Source organism: Oscarella lobularis, chromosome 10 (assembly GCF_947507565.1).
Source record: "Oscarella lobularis chromosome 10, ooOscLobu1.1, whole genome shotgun sequence".
In the NCBI taxonomy this organism is placed as follows: Eukaryota; Metazoa; Porifera; class Homoscleromorpha; order Homosclerophorida; family Oscarellidae; genus Oscarella; species Oscarella lobularis.
In genome coordinates this window covers 3,071,699-3,084,806 of record NC_089184.1, presented here as the reverse complement: position 1 = coordinate 3,084,806, position 13,108 = coordinate 3,071,699, and the positions used below count along the sequence as shown (strand labels likewise).

General features: G+C 44.7%; 3 protein-coding genes and 1 long non-coding RNA gene across 8 annotated transcripts in view; 2 read left to right on the top strand and 2 right to left on the bottom strand.

The window, feature by feature from the left end:
- LOC136192050 (uncharacterized) overlaps positions 1-3,943 on the top strand; it is a 4,469-nt gene extending 526 nt beyond the window's left edge. The window contains exons 1-9 of one of the 5 annotated variants that reach the window (XR_010671097.1): positions 1-142; positions 195-410; positions 459-625; positions 676-753; positions 897-2,976; positions 3,031-3,107; positions 3,155-3,513; positions 3,564-3,650; positions 3,708-3,943. Coding sequence is in view for 2 of the 5 variants with exons in the window: in XM_065980544.1 (XP_065836616.1) it covers positions 2,778-2,879; positions 2,937-2,976; positions 3,031-3,107; positions 3,155-3,307 (372 nt within the window). In the remaining 3 variants the exon portion in view is untranslated. Of the gene's footprint in view, positions 143-194; positions 411-458; positions 626-675; positions 2,977-3,030; positions 3,108-3,154; positions 3,514-3,563; positions 3,651-3,707 lie in introns of all 5 variants that reach the window. The other 4 variants (XR_010671096.1, XR_010671098.1, XM_065980544.1 and 1 more) reach the window with 4 other exon arrangements.
- On the bottom strand, positions 884-2,550 carry LOC136192046 (uncharacterized). Its single transcript, XM_065980539.1, has 3 exons — positions 2,468-2,550; positions 2,144-2,185; positions 884-2,085 (listed from the first exon to the last, which is right to left on the bottom strand). The coding sequence occupies exons 1-3, from the start codon at positions 2,478-2,480 to the stop codon at positions 1,070-1,072; spliced, it is 1,071 nt and encodes a 356-aa protein (XP_065836611.1). The 5' UTR covers positions 2,481-2,550; the 3' UTR covers positions 884-1,069.
- Positions 3,781-5,427, bottom strand: LOC136192054 (uncharacterized). Its single transcript, XR_010671101.1, has 3 exons — positions 5,370-5,427; positions 5,062-5,103; positions 3,781-5,004 (listed from the first exon to the last, which is right to left on the bottom strand). It is a non-coding gene; the product is annotated as an uncharacterized lncRNA (long non-coding RNA).
- Positions 5,428-5,494: 67 nt separating this feature from the next.
- On the top strand, positions 5,495-13,079 carry LOC136192037 (lipoxygenase homology domain-containing protein 1-like). Its single transcript, XM_065980511.1, has 30 exons — positions 5,495-5,790; positions 5,848-5,887; positions 5,949-6,025; positions 6,075-6,260; positions 6,312-6,528; positions 6,577-6,691; positions 6,749-7,026; positions 7,081-7,225; positions 7,277-7,379; positions 7,433-7,586; positions 7,642-7,910; positions 7,963-8,086; positions 8,142-8,302; positions 8,355-8,441; positions 8,499-8,804; positions 8,863-8,941; positions 9,002-9,074; positions 9,138-9,220; positions 9,276-9,478; positions 9,527-9,737; positions 9,791-9,954; positions 10,124-10,213; positions 10,277-10,934; positions 10,986-11,087; positions 11,139-11,247; positions 11,297-11,478; positions 11,540-11,721; positions 11,769-12,078; positions 12,131-12,526; positions 12,580-13,079. Exons 1-30 carry the CDS (start codon positions 5,500-5,502, stop codon positions 12,969-12,971), a joined length of 5,787 nt encoding a protein of 1,928 aa, XP_065836583.1. The 5' UTR covers positions 5,495-5,499; the 3' UTR covers positions 12,972-13,079.
- The last annotated feature ends 29 nt before the right edge of the window (positions 13,080-13,108 follow it).

Here is a 13,108-nt window from a genome sequence, read left to right as displayed (position 1 = left end):
TCACTTATCGTCTGTCTATCGTCAAGAAAGCTTGAACGGCGACGGGCAAACGACGAGATCCGTGCGGTTTTAACGAAATTCGTCGGAAAGTTTTTTGATTCGGGGTCCGGAAATTGGAAAACCCGTTCAAATTCGAATCGAGGTACAAAGGATTTAATAATAGAGATAAATTAATTGATTGAACTTTGATGAAGCACGACGGATTGGAAGAGCGTCAAAGCTGGTTCTTGGACGAAGTGGAGCTAGCCAACGTTGCATCAAGCAAGGCATGGCGATTTCCGTGTTGACAATGGATATCCCATTATAAAACGGATTGTCAATTGCCAAGAAATTTGGTACCTTGGCGAGTTCGGTGAAACCGTCAAAACAGCGTTTGACTCCAGCATTCCAAAAGGAAGACAAAAGGCTTAGTAAGGTTCAGACTAGAGACGATTTAATTATTGAAATAATTTTCTTAGTGTACGACATTTCTGTCCTGACTGGAGACGTACGAGGTGCAGGCACCGACGCCAATGTCTTCTTGACGGTCTTCGGAGAGCGTGGCAGGACTCCAAAGACGAAACTTTCGAACGGGTATATCGAAATTTTTTCTACAATGCACGCATGACGTATTGCAGCTATAAAAGTGAGCTCGTAAACGTTTGATAAATTCGATTCGAATCTTTATCGTTAAAGTTGATTCTCCGTGGACGGAAGCCACAATACGAGAAGACTGTAAGACGACTTTGTGCTCTCACGAATGCATCGCCAATGGTACGTAGTAAGAGTAAGATCAGCAGCGCGTATGTGGCATCACGTGTGTGGGGGTGGTAGGTTTTTAAGAGAAGTAATTTTAGGTTCGCGTTCCGACGCAGTCAGCTTGCACTGATTTTAGAAGGCCTTGATTTTAAGTTTAGGTACAGACATCAGAGCACTCTGCTTACTGCAAACAGCAAGTCGAATGTGTCTACTTCCAATCATGCATTCATATAACTGTGAACACCTATGTAGTTACTTTCTAACTATACTTGGATACGCCATTGAAGGTACAGACAAATGATGTGCAACTGGTTTATCGTATAATGCTTCTTCACTTTTTATGGGGTGACTTCTCAAAACATGGACCCTCAGCCGCCTTCCTTTTCACTGAGCGTTTTGGCGATTCATTTCCCAAGCAAAGAAACCATTTCTTGGTGAATCTTTTCTCGCTTAGGTAGTAGCGCAAAGTTTCCTGTCTCTTAGCCTCTCTCAAAAAACCGGATTCGTACTTCTGTCGACTATCTTCTGTAACAGCGTTCTTATTCATAAACATTCCGTGGTGAAGAACCAACCAGAGTACGGCAATAGCAGGCGTGTATACAACAGAATCGCGAATAAATGGGATACAATCTGACACCAGCAGTATATCAGCAACACAATCGTATAGAATGACCCAGAAAGAGGATCGACTCAAAAGAAGGCCAGGAACCATACGCTGTTTCTCTGAGTGGAGATTGTGACGAACAAAGGAATGCATAATTGTTTCGCCAATTGCTTGATTCAAATACTTTGGGTGGGGCTTGGAATCAATTCTCAGAGAAATATCGTATTCTTCACTCGTAGTAGTTATGAAGGTAGACCAGTCCAAGTGAGGCGTGGGTGAAGCTAACAAATTTCCATACCCGTGCCAACCCCGTTTCTCTCCCATTCCGAGATCCTTCACTTCCAGATCCGTTTCTTTGTAGAGATGGGCTCTTTTCCCATGCTTTGACGGGTGGCAATAGCCCACCAATGGTCTAATTAAACCGGATGCATAAATGACTTCAGCTTTTCCTTCATTACTACCTGCAGCATCCAATTCGTCAGCTACCACCCCCAAAGAACCATGGTCATCAATGACACTGAATAAACGCTTGACTGCATTTGGATCTTCACGTAAAGCGTCTGAAGACAGCAGGAAAGGACTTCCTGCTGCTGCCTCCGAAGAAAAAGAAATCATTGGTACTTCAACCTTTGTTTCCTTTCGGTTTAAAACAAACGCTGAGTCTAAATGCGAAAACTCTACTCCAGCGGTGTTTACGACGAGGAAGGACTCAAAACAGACTGCAGAATTGGCTTTCTGAAGCACTGAAGACTTAATTAGCTACGATATTCTCTAAGCGTTTTGATAAAAGAATGGCCTTACGGTCTTCAACCCTTTTGTAGCCTTCAATCGATGTTTCATCCACTAAAAGAAACGCTACATAACGCGAGGCAAGAAAGAGTCTAGTACTAAGCCGCTAATGAGGAAAAGTTAACGAGGGGAAAGGGGACTCCCTCCCGTACGTCACGAGCTTCAGTACGCCCCAATTATTAACGCCGCTCAAGTTATTCTAAATGTTCGCTAAGAATCTTTCGACAAAACTGGAACAAAGCACTTCTCGTTCGACAGTAAGGTGAAAGGAACGCCTAGCAGCTCTCATCGGCGATGGACGCATGCCCTGAAAAAATCTCTACTAGCATTAATTACCGTCAACGCTCATGATGAAGATTCAGACAAAGTTGGCGAAGTCAGCTGGCGAAATCTCTAGACGGATATATACGGGAGCGAAGTGCCCCCGGATAATTGTTCTTCTTCCCGAGCAACAAGGATGCAGCAGAGGCCACGCTGGCGATGATCGAGTTCAGCAGCTCCCCGACGCATCTCAAGCACATATAAAGAGACGTCGCATCACAATTCGACGGAAAGCACACTGAAAACACCGTACGCGCCGAGAAAATATCAATCGTCAACAACGACAACATCAAACGGCGTCAGCAGCAGCACTAAGAAAGCCGTCATGGCCTACAGCTTCCTAAACGATCCCCATCTCACTCGTTACTACACGAAAAAATTCGCAGCGTTTGCCGGAAAGGAGATGACGGAGAAACGGCGAAGACCGGTGAATAGCAACGAAAGACTTTTAAAAATTAATTCCATCGCTTTTGGCGGGTAACAGGCTTCGGCGATGGCTTCACTGTCGGGATCAACTCGATCTGGTAAAGTGGGAGAGCTTTTTCTTTATGTTCTGTAGAATATATCTTTGTTCTTAGGTCGACTTGCTGGGAATGTGCCTTTTGAAGTCATAGTCAGGACGGGAGACGTTCACGGAAGTGGAACAGACACTCGAGTGAGAGAGACAACAACTTAACGTAACATTGCTTACTTTGGATTTAGGTTAGTGTCACTGTTCAAGGGACGACAAGTAAAATTTGCAAGACTCACTTGTCGTCCGTCTATCGTCAAGAAAGTTTAAACGGCGACGAGGAAACGACGAGATCCGTGCGATTTTGCAGATGTGGGCAGTGCGCAGAAAATCAAAAACGATGAAACGAGCCCGTTTCTCGCCATCGCGGCCACCGTTGGCCGCTGATTCGGTTTCCATCTTACACGCGGGAACAACGTTCATCAAATGGGAAGAGGAAGGAGCGCGCACAGAGGCAGCTCACTATTGTCTCGATTCGTCGTTGAACGATCGAGTTACCTGGACAGCGCAGACGAAGGCGAGCGGGACGATTTACATTGCAGCTATAAAGGTGAACTCGTAAACGTTTGATAAATTCGATTCGAATCTTTATCGTTGTAGTTGATTCTCCGTCCAGGACGGACGCCAAAAGACGAGAAGACTGTTCGACATTCACAACTTTGTGCTCTCACGAACGCATCGCCAACGGTACGTAAGAGTAAGATCAGCAGCGCGTATGTGGCATCACATGTGTGGGCGTGGTAGGTTTTGAAGAGACTCGGAACTCGTCGAAAGTAATTTTAGGCTCGCGTTCCGACGCAGTCAGCTTGCACTGATTTATTCGGCCTTGATTTAAGTTTAGGTACAGACATTAGAGCACTCTGCTTACTGCAAACAGCAAGTCGAATGTGTCTACTTCCAATCATGCATTCATATAACTGCGATCACCTATCTAGTTACTTTCTAACTATACTTGGATACGCCATTGAAGGTACAGACAAATGATGTGCAACTGGTTTATCGTATAATGTTTCTTTACTTTTGATGAGGTGACGTCTCAAAAAATTGACCTTCTGCCGCCTTCCTTTTCACTGCGCCTTTTTGCGTTTCATTTCCAAAGGAAAGTAACCATTTCTTGGTGAAGCTTTTCTCACTGAGGTAGTAGCGTAAAGTTTCCTGTCTCTTAGCCTCTCTCAAAAACCCGGATTCGTACTTCTGTCGACAATCTTCTGTAACAGAGTTCTTATTCATAAACATTCCGTGGTGAAGAACCAACCACAGTACGGCAATAGCAGAAGTGAATACAAAAGAATCGCGACTAAGTGGGATACAATCTGACACCAGCAGTGTATCAGCAACACAATCATATAGAATGACCCAGAAAGAGGATCGACTCAAAAGAAGGCCAGGAACCATACTCTGTTTCTCTGGGTGGCGATTGTGACGAACAAAGGAATGCATAATTGTTTCCCCAATTGCTTGATTCAAATACTTTGGGTCGGGCTTAGAATCAACTCTCAGAGAAATATCGTATTCTTCACTCGTAGTAGATGTAGTTAGGAAGGTAGACGAGTCAAACTGAGGCGTGGATGAAGCTAACAAATTTCCATACCCGTGCCAACACCGTTTCTCTCCCATACCGAGATCCTTCACTTCCAGATCCGTTTCTTCGTAGAGATGGGCCTTTTTCCCCATGCTTCTTTGACAGGTGGCAATAGCCCACCAATGGTTTAATTAAACCGGATGCATAAATGACTTCAACTTTTCTTTCATTACTACCTGCAGCATCCAATTCGTCAGCTACCACCCCAAAAACATCTGGGTCATCAATGACACTGAATAAACGCTTGACTGCGCTTGGATCTTCACGTAAAGCGTCTGAAGACAGCAGGAAGGGACTTCCTGCTGCTGCTTCCGAAGAAAAAGAAATCATTGGTACTTCAACCTTTTGTTTCTTTTCGGTTTAAAACAAACGCTGAGTCTAAATGCGAAAACTCTACTCCAGCCGTGTTTACGACGAGGAAGGACTCAAAACAGACTGCAGAATTGGCTTTCTGAAGCACTGAAGACTTAATTAGCTAGGATACTCTCTGAAGGCTTTATAAAAGAATGGCCTTACGGTCTTCAACCCTTTTGTAGCCTTCAATCGATGTTTCATCCACTAAAAGAAACGCTACATAACGCGAGGCAAGAAAGAGTCTAGTACTAAGCCGCTAATGAGGAGGACCCCCTCGCGACACGAGCTTCAGTACGCCCCAATTATTAACGCCGCTCAAGTTATTCTGAATGTTCGCTAAGAATGTTTCGAAAAAAGAGGAACAAAGCACTTCCCGTTCGCCAGTCGACAGTAAGGTGAAAGGAACGTCTAGCAGCTCTCAACGGCGATGGACACATTCCCTGAAAAAATCTCTACTACAGTGTAATTACCGTCAACGCTCATGATGGACATTCCGACAAAGTTGGCGAAGTCAGCTGGCGAAAACTCTTGTCGGATATATACGGGAGCGAGGTGCTTCAAGGGCCCCCCGGATAATTTTTCTTCGTCCCGAGCAACAGGATGCAGCAGAGGCCACGCTGGCGAGGAGCGAGTTCAGCAGCTCCCCGACGCGTCCCAAGCAAATATAAAGTGACGTTGCATCACAATTCGACGGATAGCACGCTGAAATTGCCGTACGCACCGAGAAAATATCAATCGTCGACAACGACAACATCAAACGGCGTCAGCAGCAGCACTAAGAAGGCCGTCATGGCATATGACTCTCTAAACGATCCTCATCTCACTCGTTATTACACGAAAAAATTCGCAACGTTGGCTGGAAAGGAAATGAAGGAGAAACGGCGAAGACCGGTGAATAGTAAAGAAAGACGTTTCAAAATTAATTCAATCGCTTTTGGCGGGTAACAGGCTTCGGCGATGGCTTCACTGTCGGGATCAACTCGATCTGGTAAGAGGAGGGTTGGAGCTTTTTCTTTATATACTCTAGACTGTCTTTGTAAAATTTTTAGGTCGACTTGCAGGGAATGTGCCTTTTGAAGTCATAGTCAGAACGGGAGATGTTCACGGAAGTGGAACTGACGCTCGAGTCAGAGAGACAACAATTTAACGTAACATATCTCTTAGTTTTGATTTAGGTTTATGTCACTGTTCAAGGGACGACTGGTAAAATTTGCAAAACTCACTTGTCGTCCGTCTATCGTCAAGAAAGTTTAAACGGTGACGAGCAAGCGACGAGATCCGTGCGGTTTCCGCGAAATTCGTCGGAACGGTTTTTGATTCGGGGTCCGGAAATTGGAGAACCAGTTCAAATTCGAATCGAGGTAAAAAGGATGAAATAATAGAGAAAATTAATCCATTGAACTTTGATAAAGCACGACGGATTGGAAGAGCGTCAAAGCTGGTTCTTGGACGAAGTGGAGCTAGTCAACGTTACGTCAAACAAAGCGTGGCGATTTCCGTGTCGACAATGGATATCCCTATATAAAACGGATTGTCAATTGGCAAGAAATTTGGTACCTTTGGCAAGTTCGGTGAAACCGTCAAAACTGCGTTGGAATCCAGCATTCCAAAAGGAAGACAAAAGGCTTGGTAAGGTTGAGACTAGAGACGAATTAATTATTGAAATAATTTTCTTAGTGTACGATATTTCTGTCTTGACTGGAGACGTACGAGGTGCAGGCACTGACGCCAATGTCTTTTTGACGGTCTTCGGAGAACGTGGCAGCACTCCAAAGACGAAACTTTCAAACGGGTATATTGAAATTTTTTCTACGATGCACACATCATGACGTGACCGTTCTTTTAATAGCCAAACAGGTAATTTCAGTCGAGGAAAGGATGCGAGCTTTCGAATGCGTTGCGCCAATTTGGGTGAAATTCACAAAATTCGTATAGAACACGACAACACGGGCTTTGGTGCCGGTTGGTTCGTGGAGAAAATTGTTGTATCAACGCAAGACGATGACAATGTTCGCCGCTATTATTTTCACTCTGGTCAATGGCTGGCAAGGGATGAAGGAGACGGCCAAATTCGACGAGACATTGCCGCATCCAATGATCCCATCGTCGTCTCGGCGTCCTCAAAACGTATTGATAATACTGTACCTCGGTTTTCTAACAAATTATTTGTCTTTTGTGTAGCCCTAAGGTATGTTGTTTCAACGTATACTGGGAGTGTGAGAGGAGCGGGAACGGATGCCAATGTCTTCGTCACTATCTTCGGTTCCAATGGAGACACTGGTGATCGGCGTTTGGATAACAATAAAAACAATTTTGAACGAAATCGGTAGAATTATTTGCTTCTTCTGAAAATTGAAACTATTTGTGTTTGATTTAGAGTTGACCAGTTTGCCGTTGAGTCTCCCTCTTTGGGAGTGCTGGAGAGAATTCGCATTTCTCACGACAACGCAGGTTTAGGGCCAGGATGGTACTTAGAAAAGGTCGTGCAGCAAAGTTGATTAACTTTTTTATTTATCATTCATTCTCGTCAAAGGTCACCGTTGAAGATCCCAGTGACAATCAAGTCTATAATTTCCCATGCTCACAATGGCTAGCAAAAGACGAAGGGGATGGAAGAATCTCGAGAGAGCTCAAAGCCATTGACGAGAGCAAGACCAACGGTAGCGATACCAATCAAGCGGAAGCAGGTAAGAAAAGTGAATTTCTTGATTGCCTCATTAAAATAAGATCGTGACGTTATAGGTGTTTTGTATCACGTATCTGTGGTGACTGGTGACAAGAGGAATGCCGGAACAGATGCAAAGGTTTACGTAATTCTCCACGGTTGTCACAAGGATTCGGGTCTCGAAACAAACAGCGGGAAAATTTGGTTGGACAAGAAAGGTAGCAAATTTCGTCGAGCCCGGACAAACACGTTTGACGTCGAAACGGTTGAATCATTGAGTCCTCTGTCTAAACTAACCGTTGGGCATGACAATAGTGGATTAGGAGCCGGATGGCTTTTGGAAAAGGTTCGTCTCACTTTCCTTATTTATTGATTTTTTCACTCGTTTTACCCTGCAGATTATTGTTGACTGTCCATCGTCCGGACACCGTCAAGTGTTTCCATGCAACGCCTGGCTTGAAAAGGACCTCATTGAACGAGAATTGTATGAGGAGGAAGAAGAGCATCAGCAAGCAACACCAAGTAAGTAACTTTGTATCAGTCATTTCTTACATTTTCTACTCTTCTCTCGTTGCAGAAAATGTTTGGTCTGTATGCATTTGGACGAGTGATGTTAGAGGATCTGGCACCGACGCGAGCGTTTCTCTGCAAATCTACGGGGACAAGGGAAAAAGTGACGTCATTACGCTTCAGAACGAGGACGATAATTTTGAGCAGGGGGAGGTGGACAAATTCAAGGTTTGAATGCAGTCCAATAAGCCAAGGATAACGAACCTTTCTTCCTATTTAGCTTGAATCTCCAGATATTGGGCAACCGTATAAAATTCGTATTGAGCACGATAACTCGGGTCCCTTTCCAGGCTGGCAATTGGATAAGGTACGAACGAGAAGCCTTTGGCTCAGGGAATCAATCCAATCTTTATTTTCATTAAAGATTCAACTTCAAAATACGTCTACCAAAGAGCGTTTCTTGTTTCCTTGCGGTCGTTGGTTGGATCGCAAGAAAGAAGACGGCGAAATTGTACGCGAATTGCCTGTTTGTGCAATCGAAGGAGAAGGCGAACAAAGTGTTTCTCCTCTCGCTATCGTTATCTACAACGTGTCAGTCTTTACTGGGAAGACAAGTGGAGCAGGTACGGATGCAAACGTTTTTCTGCAAATCTTTGGAGAGAGAGGAGACACGGGAGCGAGAACACTTCGCACTTCGAAAACAAACAAGAATAAATTTGAAAATGGAAAGGTAATCTTTTTTATTAGATTACTATCCTCTCTTTTTTATACATACATTGTGCCTTTAGTGCGACGAGTTTAGCATCGAAGCCGTTTCTCTTGGAACAATTGATAAAATTCGAATTGGACACGATGACACTGGACCAGGTAAAGATAAAGATTCACTGAGCTATTAGTGGAACCTTAGCTGACATGTACGAATTGCAGGTGCAGGATGGTTTCTGGATAGAGTGGTCATTCAAAGCGATGACGAGAAACTTTACACGTTTCATTGCCAACGGTATTCTTATTCTATATCTTACTGTTCTCCGTGACCAACTTTTCTTATTCTGGTTTAATTAAGGTGGCTTTCGACGAGTGAAGATGACGGCCAAATTGTCCGCGATCTCTTTATCAGTCAAAGTGTCGAAGCTTCTCTATTGAAAAGTACGTCGTCTTTCTAGAAGCACCAGTTCTAAAATTATTATTTCTATTTTTGCAGCGACTTCATATCACATTGCCGTCGAGACAGGAGACTGCAGAAATGCGGGCACTGATGCCAATGTATTCGTTTGCCTATGGGGTTCTGACGGCGACATGGGTCGCCGTCCATTGAAGTATGCAGCGTCCGACCCACGACATCGAAACAAATTCGAACGTGGTCACATCGACAAGTTCACTTTTGAGAGCGCCGATATTGGAGACGTAAAAAATTCACTTATATTTTTAACGTAAACAGAAAATATTTTTTAGGTTGAACGGCTATTGATTGGTCACGACGGCACAGGACCGGGATCGGGGTGGTATGTCAGTCGTGTAACTGTTGACGTCGTCTCCTCTTCCTCCGACGCCTGTCAAAAGTACGTGTTTCCCTGTAATCGTTGGCTGGCGAAATCAGAAGGCGATGGAAAACTCGAGGTCGAGCTTCTACCACAAACTCAATTGGAATCAGTTGGAGAGAAAAGTGAAAAAGAACTCGGACACCTGATTGGCAAATCTACTCTTTGATTTTTTTAGAAATTGCCTACCAAGTGACTGTCGAGACGGGAGACGTTCAAGGAGCTGGTACTGATGCCAACGTCTTTCTTGTTCTCTACGGCGACGAAGGAAAGTCAGATCAAGTCTCACTAAAAGATCGTGGAAAATCCAATTTCAAGCGAGCACAAGTAGACACATTTAAGGTAAGTTTACCGGCTTATGTTTCGGCTTCTATTATATTTAACTTAACGCACCGATTTGCTACACTAACGAACTTTGACAGCATACCCAGACGCAGAGTCTCTTTCTGAATAACCGAAACAGCTTACTCAAACACCGATAACGGGGACAGCTCAATGGCATTCTTTCTAGATTGAAGCCAATGACGTAGGAAAAGAGCTGACGAAAATTCGAATCGGTCACGACGGAAAGGGAATCGGATCAGGCTGGTTTCTCACCAAGGTATTTGCTCTATAGGGGCATAAACGAATATTTGATCAATATTTGATCGATATTTTGCTACAGGTTGTCGTAACACGCCGTGAGGACGATGACGATTCCTCGTGGACGTTTCCGTGTTCACGTTGGCTTGCTCGCGGCGAAGACGACGGCGAAATTGTCCGCGAGCTCGTCCCGTCGACGTCGGAGACGGCATCGGCGTCTCTGCAGCAATACACCGTGCAGGTTGCCACGGGCGACGTTAGCGGAGCTGGGACTGATTCTAACGTCTATTTGACGATCTACGGTGATGAAGGCGATACCGGAGAACGGCACTTGCGTTCGTCCCAAGTGCACGTCAACAAATTCGAACGGGCGAATGTCGACGTTTTTAGAATTGATGCCGTTCCTTTAGGACGGTTGAAGAAAGTGAAAGTGAGGCACGACGATTCAGGGCCCGGTTCCGATTGGTATTTGGATCGAGTTGAAATTTCGACTCACGAGAGCGAGAGTGCGGTCGTGTTTCCATGCCAACAATGGCTGGCGAGGAATCGAGGAGACGGTCTCATAGCGAGAGAATTGATGAGACAGACGAAGACAGGAGAAGAAATTGTCGTCGTTGACGAGTCTCTTGCTCAAACGCCAGGGTTGTTGAATCCCGCGGAAGCGGACGCTGTTGAAGTGACGGCGACACCGGACTCGCTTAAGAGGAAAGCGAGGGAGTCGACCGCTTTCTTGGAAAAAGGCATGTTGTCTGATATGGGTCTGATAAAAGTTTATCATTTCGTTATTCTAGAGTGCGTTTCTTATCGTTTATCTGTTGTGACGGGAAGCGTTTCAGGAGCTGGCACTGATGCTAACGTCTTTGTTGTCTTATACGGAGAGAAAGATGACACAGGTGATTCATTAGTTCATTCTCATCAGTGTCTTTTACTAAGTTCTCTTATAGGCGTTATACCTCTGACGAAGTCGGAAACGCATCGGAATAAATTTGAACAAGGCCAAACCGACGAATTTGTTCTAGAAGCAATCGATATAGGAAAGATTCGAAAACTCAAGTAGGTCTGGCACACTAAATTTGCCAGCCTCCACTTCATTGTTTTTTAGAATTAGACACGACAATGGTGGTGGAGCGTTGTCGGGTTGGTTCTTAGAGAAAGTCGTCGTCGACAGTCCTGTACTCGGAATACGTCAAACGTTTTCCTGCGAACGATGGCTAGATAAGAATAAGGACGACGGTCTACTAGAAAGGGAACTCTTCCCAGTAGATGACTCCAGTTACGATCCTCGTACGTTTCCAGACGGAGTAGTAGCGGTTGTATAGATAGTTTCATTCTTTGCATGCTTTAGACGTTCGCTACGAGGTGACAACGTACACGAGTGACGTTAGAGGAGCCGGGACCGATGCCACCGTCTCCGTCGTCATCTACGGCGAAACGAAACAGACAGAACCGATGGTTCTGTTCGACAAGAGGAGATCAACGAGGAAAGATTGTTTTGAGCGAAGTTCCGTTGACGTCTGTCTGGTTGAGGTACGAGAACGAATCAGCAAGATTTATATATATCTTTGCCTCCCTAGGGCGTAGACGTTGGAGCACCTATCAAGAAGATTCGTATTGGTCACGATGGGAAGGGCTTTGGTGCAGGCTGGCACTTGGATAAGGTTGAAGTGCGTAAAAAGATATTTTCGCAGGACGACTCTGATGATGCTTCATGCACGACTATCCTATACACGTTTCCCTGTGGACGTTGGCTGGCGACGAGTGAAGATGACGGGACGATTGTCCGAGAACTTGTACCATCGTTAGAAACGGTTGTTAAGAGAGATGAAGCATCTGATACCGGAACGGTAAATGTTCTATCACTGAAGCGAAAGGAAACTTTAGACGGTTTGTAAATATTCCTTTGTTCTTTCATTTTTTTATTTCTGTCTTTCTCTAGTTGTTCACTATAGAGTGTCTGTCTTCACTGGTGACGTCAGAGGTGCTGGAACTGATAGCAATGTTTTCTTGACTCTCTACGGCGAAGAGGGTGACAGCGGCGAGAGAAAACTCCAGAAATCGCAGACGCACATGAATAAATTTGAACGTGGCCAAGAAGACGTGTTTCGCATCGAAGCCGCCAATCTTGGTCGCCTTGAAAAAATCAAAATTCGTCACGACAGTAGCAGTCTCAAGAAATCGTGGCATCTTGATAGAATCGTCGTCGCAAAACAAAAGACAGCGAACGATGACGTCAATTCCGACGACGAAGAAGAGTATGTCTTCTTCTGCAAGAAATGGCTTGCAAAGGATAAAGAAGACGGGATGATAGAAAGGATACTGACAGCCGGCGAACGTATGTACATCTTAATTAATTTAAATAATAAATTAATATTGAGACTTTTGTAGCTGACTCAGTCATTCGGTATCAGGTCGAGATTGTGACTGGTGATGTGAGGCACGCTGGAACCGATGCCAATGTCTTTGTAACGATAAGTGGGGAAAAGGGCGATACGGGGCGACGTCCTCTAACTCAGCGTTTTCGAAATCTGTTTGAGAGGAATCAGACCGACGTTTTCGTAATCGAAGCGTCGGATTTGGGTACATTGACGGCGCTCACGATTGAACACGACAACAAGGGCTTCGGTTCGGGGTGGCTACTCGACAGGGTCATCGTTACTGACGAAAAGAGGAATGTTCGAGTTGAATTCCCATGCGGAAAGTGGCTGGATAAGAAGAAGGATGATGGGCAGATTTGCAGAACTCTGCTTCCCACCCCGGCAACGGACAATGCAAAATAGCTAAGACAATTTTTTTCTCACTAAATGTCACGTTTATTTGATATACTAATTTTATTGCTATCTCAGCATTATTCCAATGCATAGGACAGGACAATTTTCGATTGGAGACGCAAAGGTTTTTTTCAAACGATCCGAGT

Excerpts from the sequence above, each read along its gene's own strand:
- LOC136192046 (XM_065980539.1), bottom strand. Across the intron at positions 2,086-2,143 it reads CTACAAAAGGGTTGAAGACC|TGCTTCAGAAAGCCAATTCT; the intron begins GTAAGGCCATTC and ends TTAAGTCTTCAG.
- LOC136192037 (XM_065980511.1), top strand. The coding sequence starts at position 5,500 with ATGCAGCAGAGGCCACGCTGGCGAGGAGCGAGTTCAGCAGCTCCCCGA. Across the intron at positions 6,692-6,748 it reads AAGACGAAACTTTCAAACGG|CCAAACAGGTAATTTCAGTC; the intron begins GTATATTGAAAT and ends TTCTTTTAATAG. Across the intron at positions 8,805-8,862 it reads ATAAATTTGAAAATGGAAAG|TGCGACGAGTTTAGCATCGA; the intron begins GTAATCTTTTTT and ends TTGTGCCTTTAG.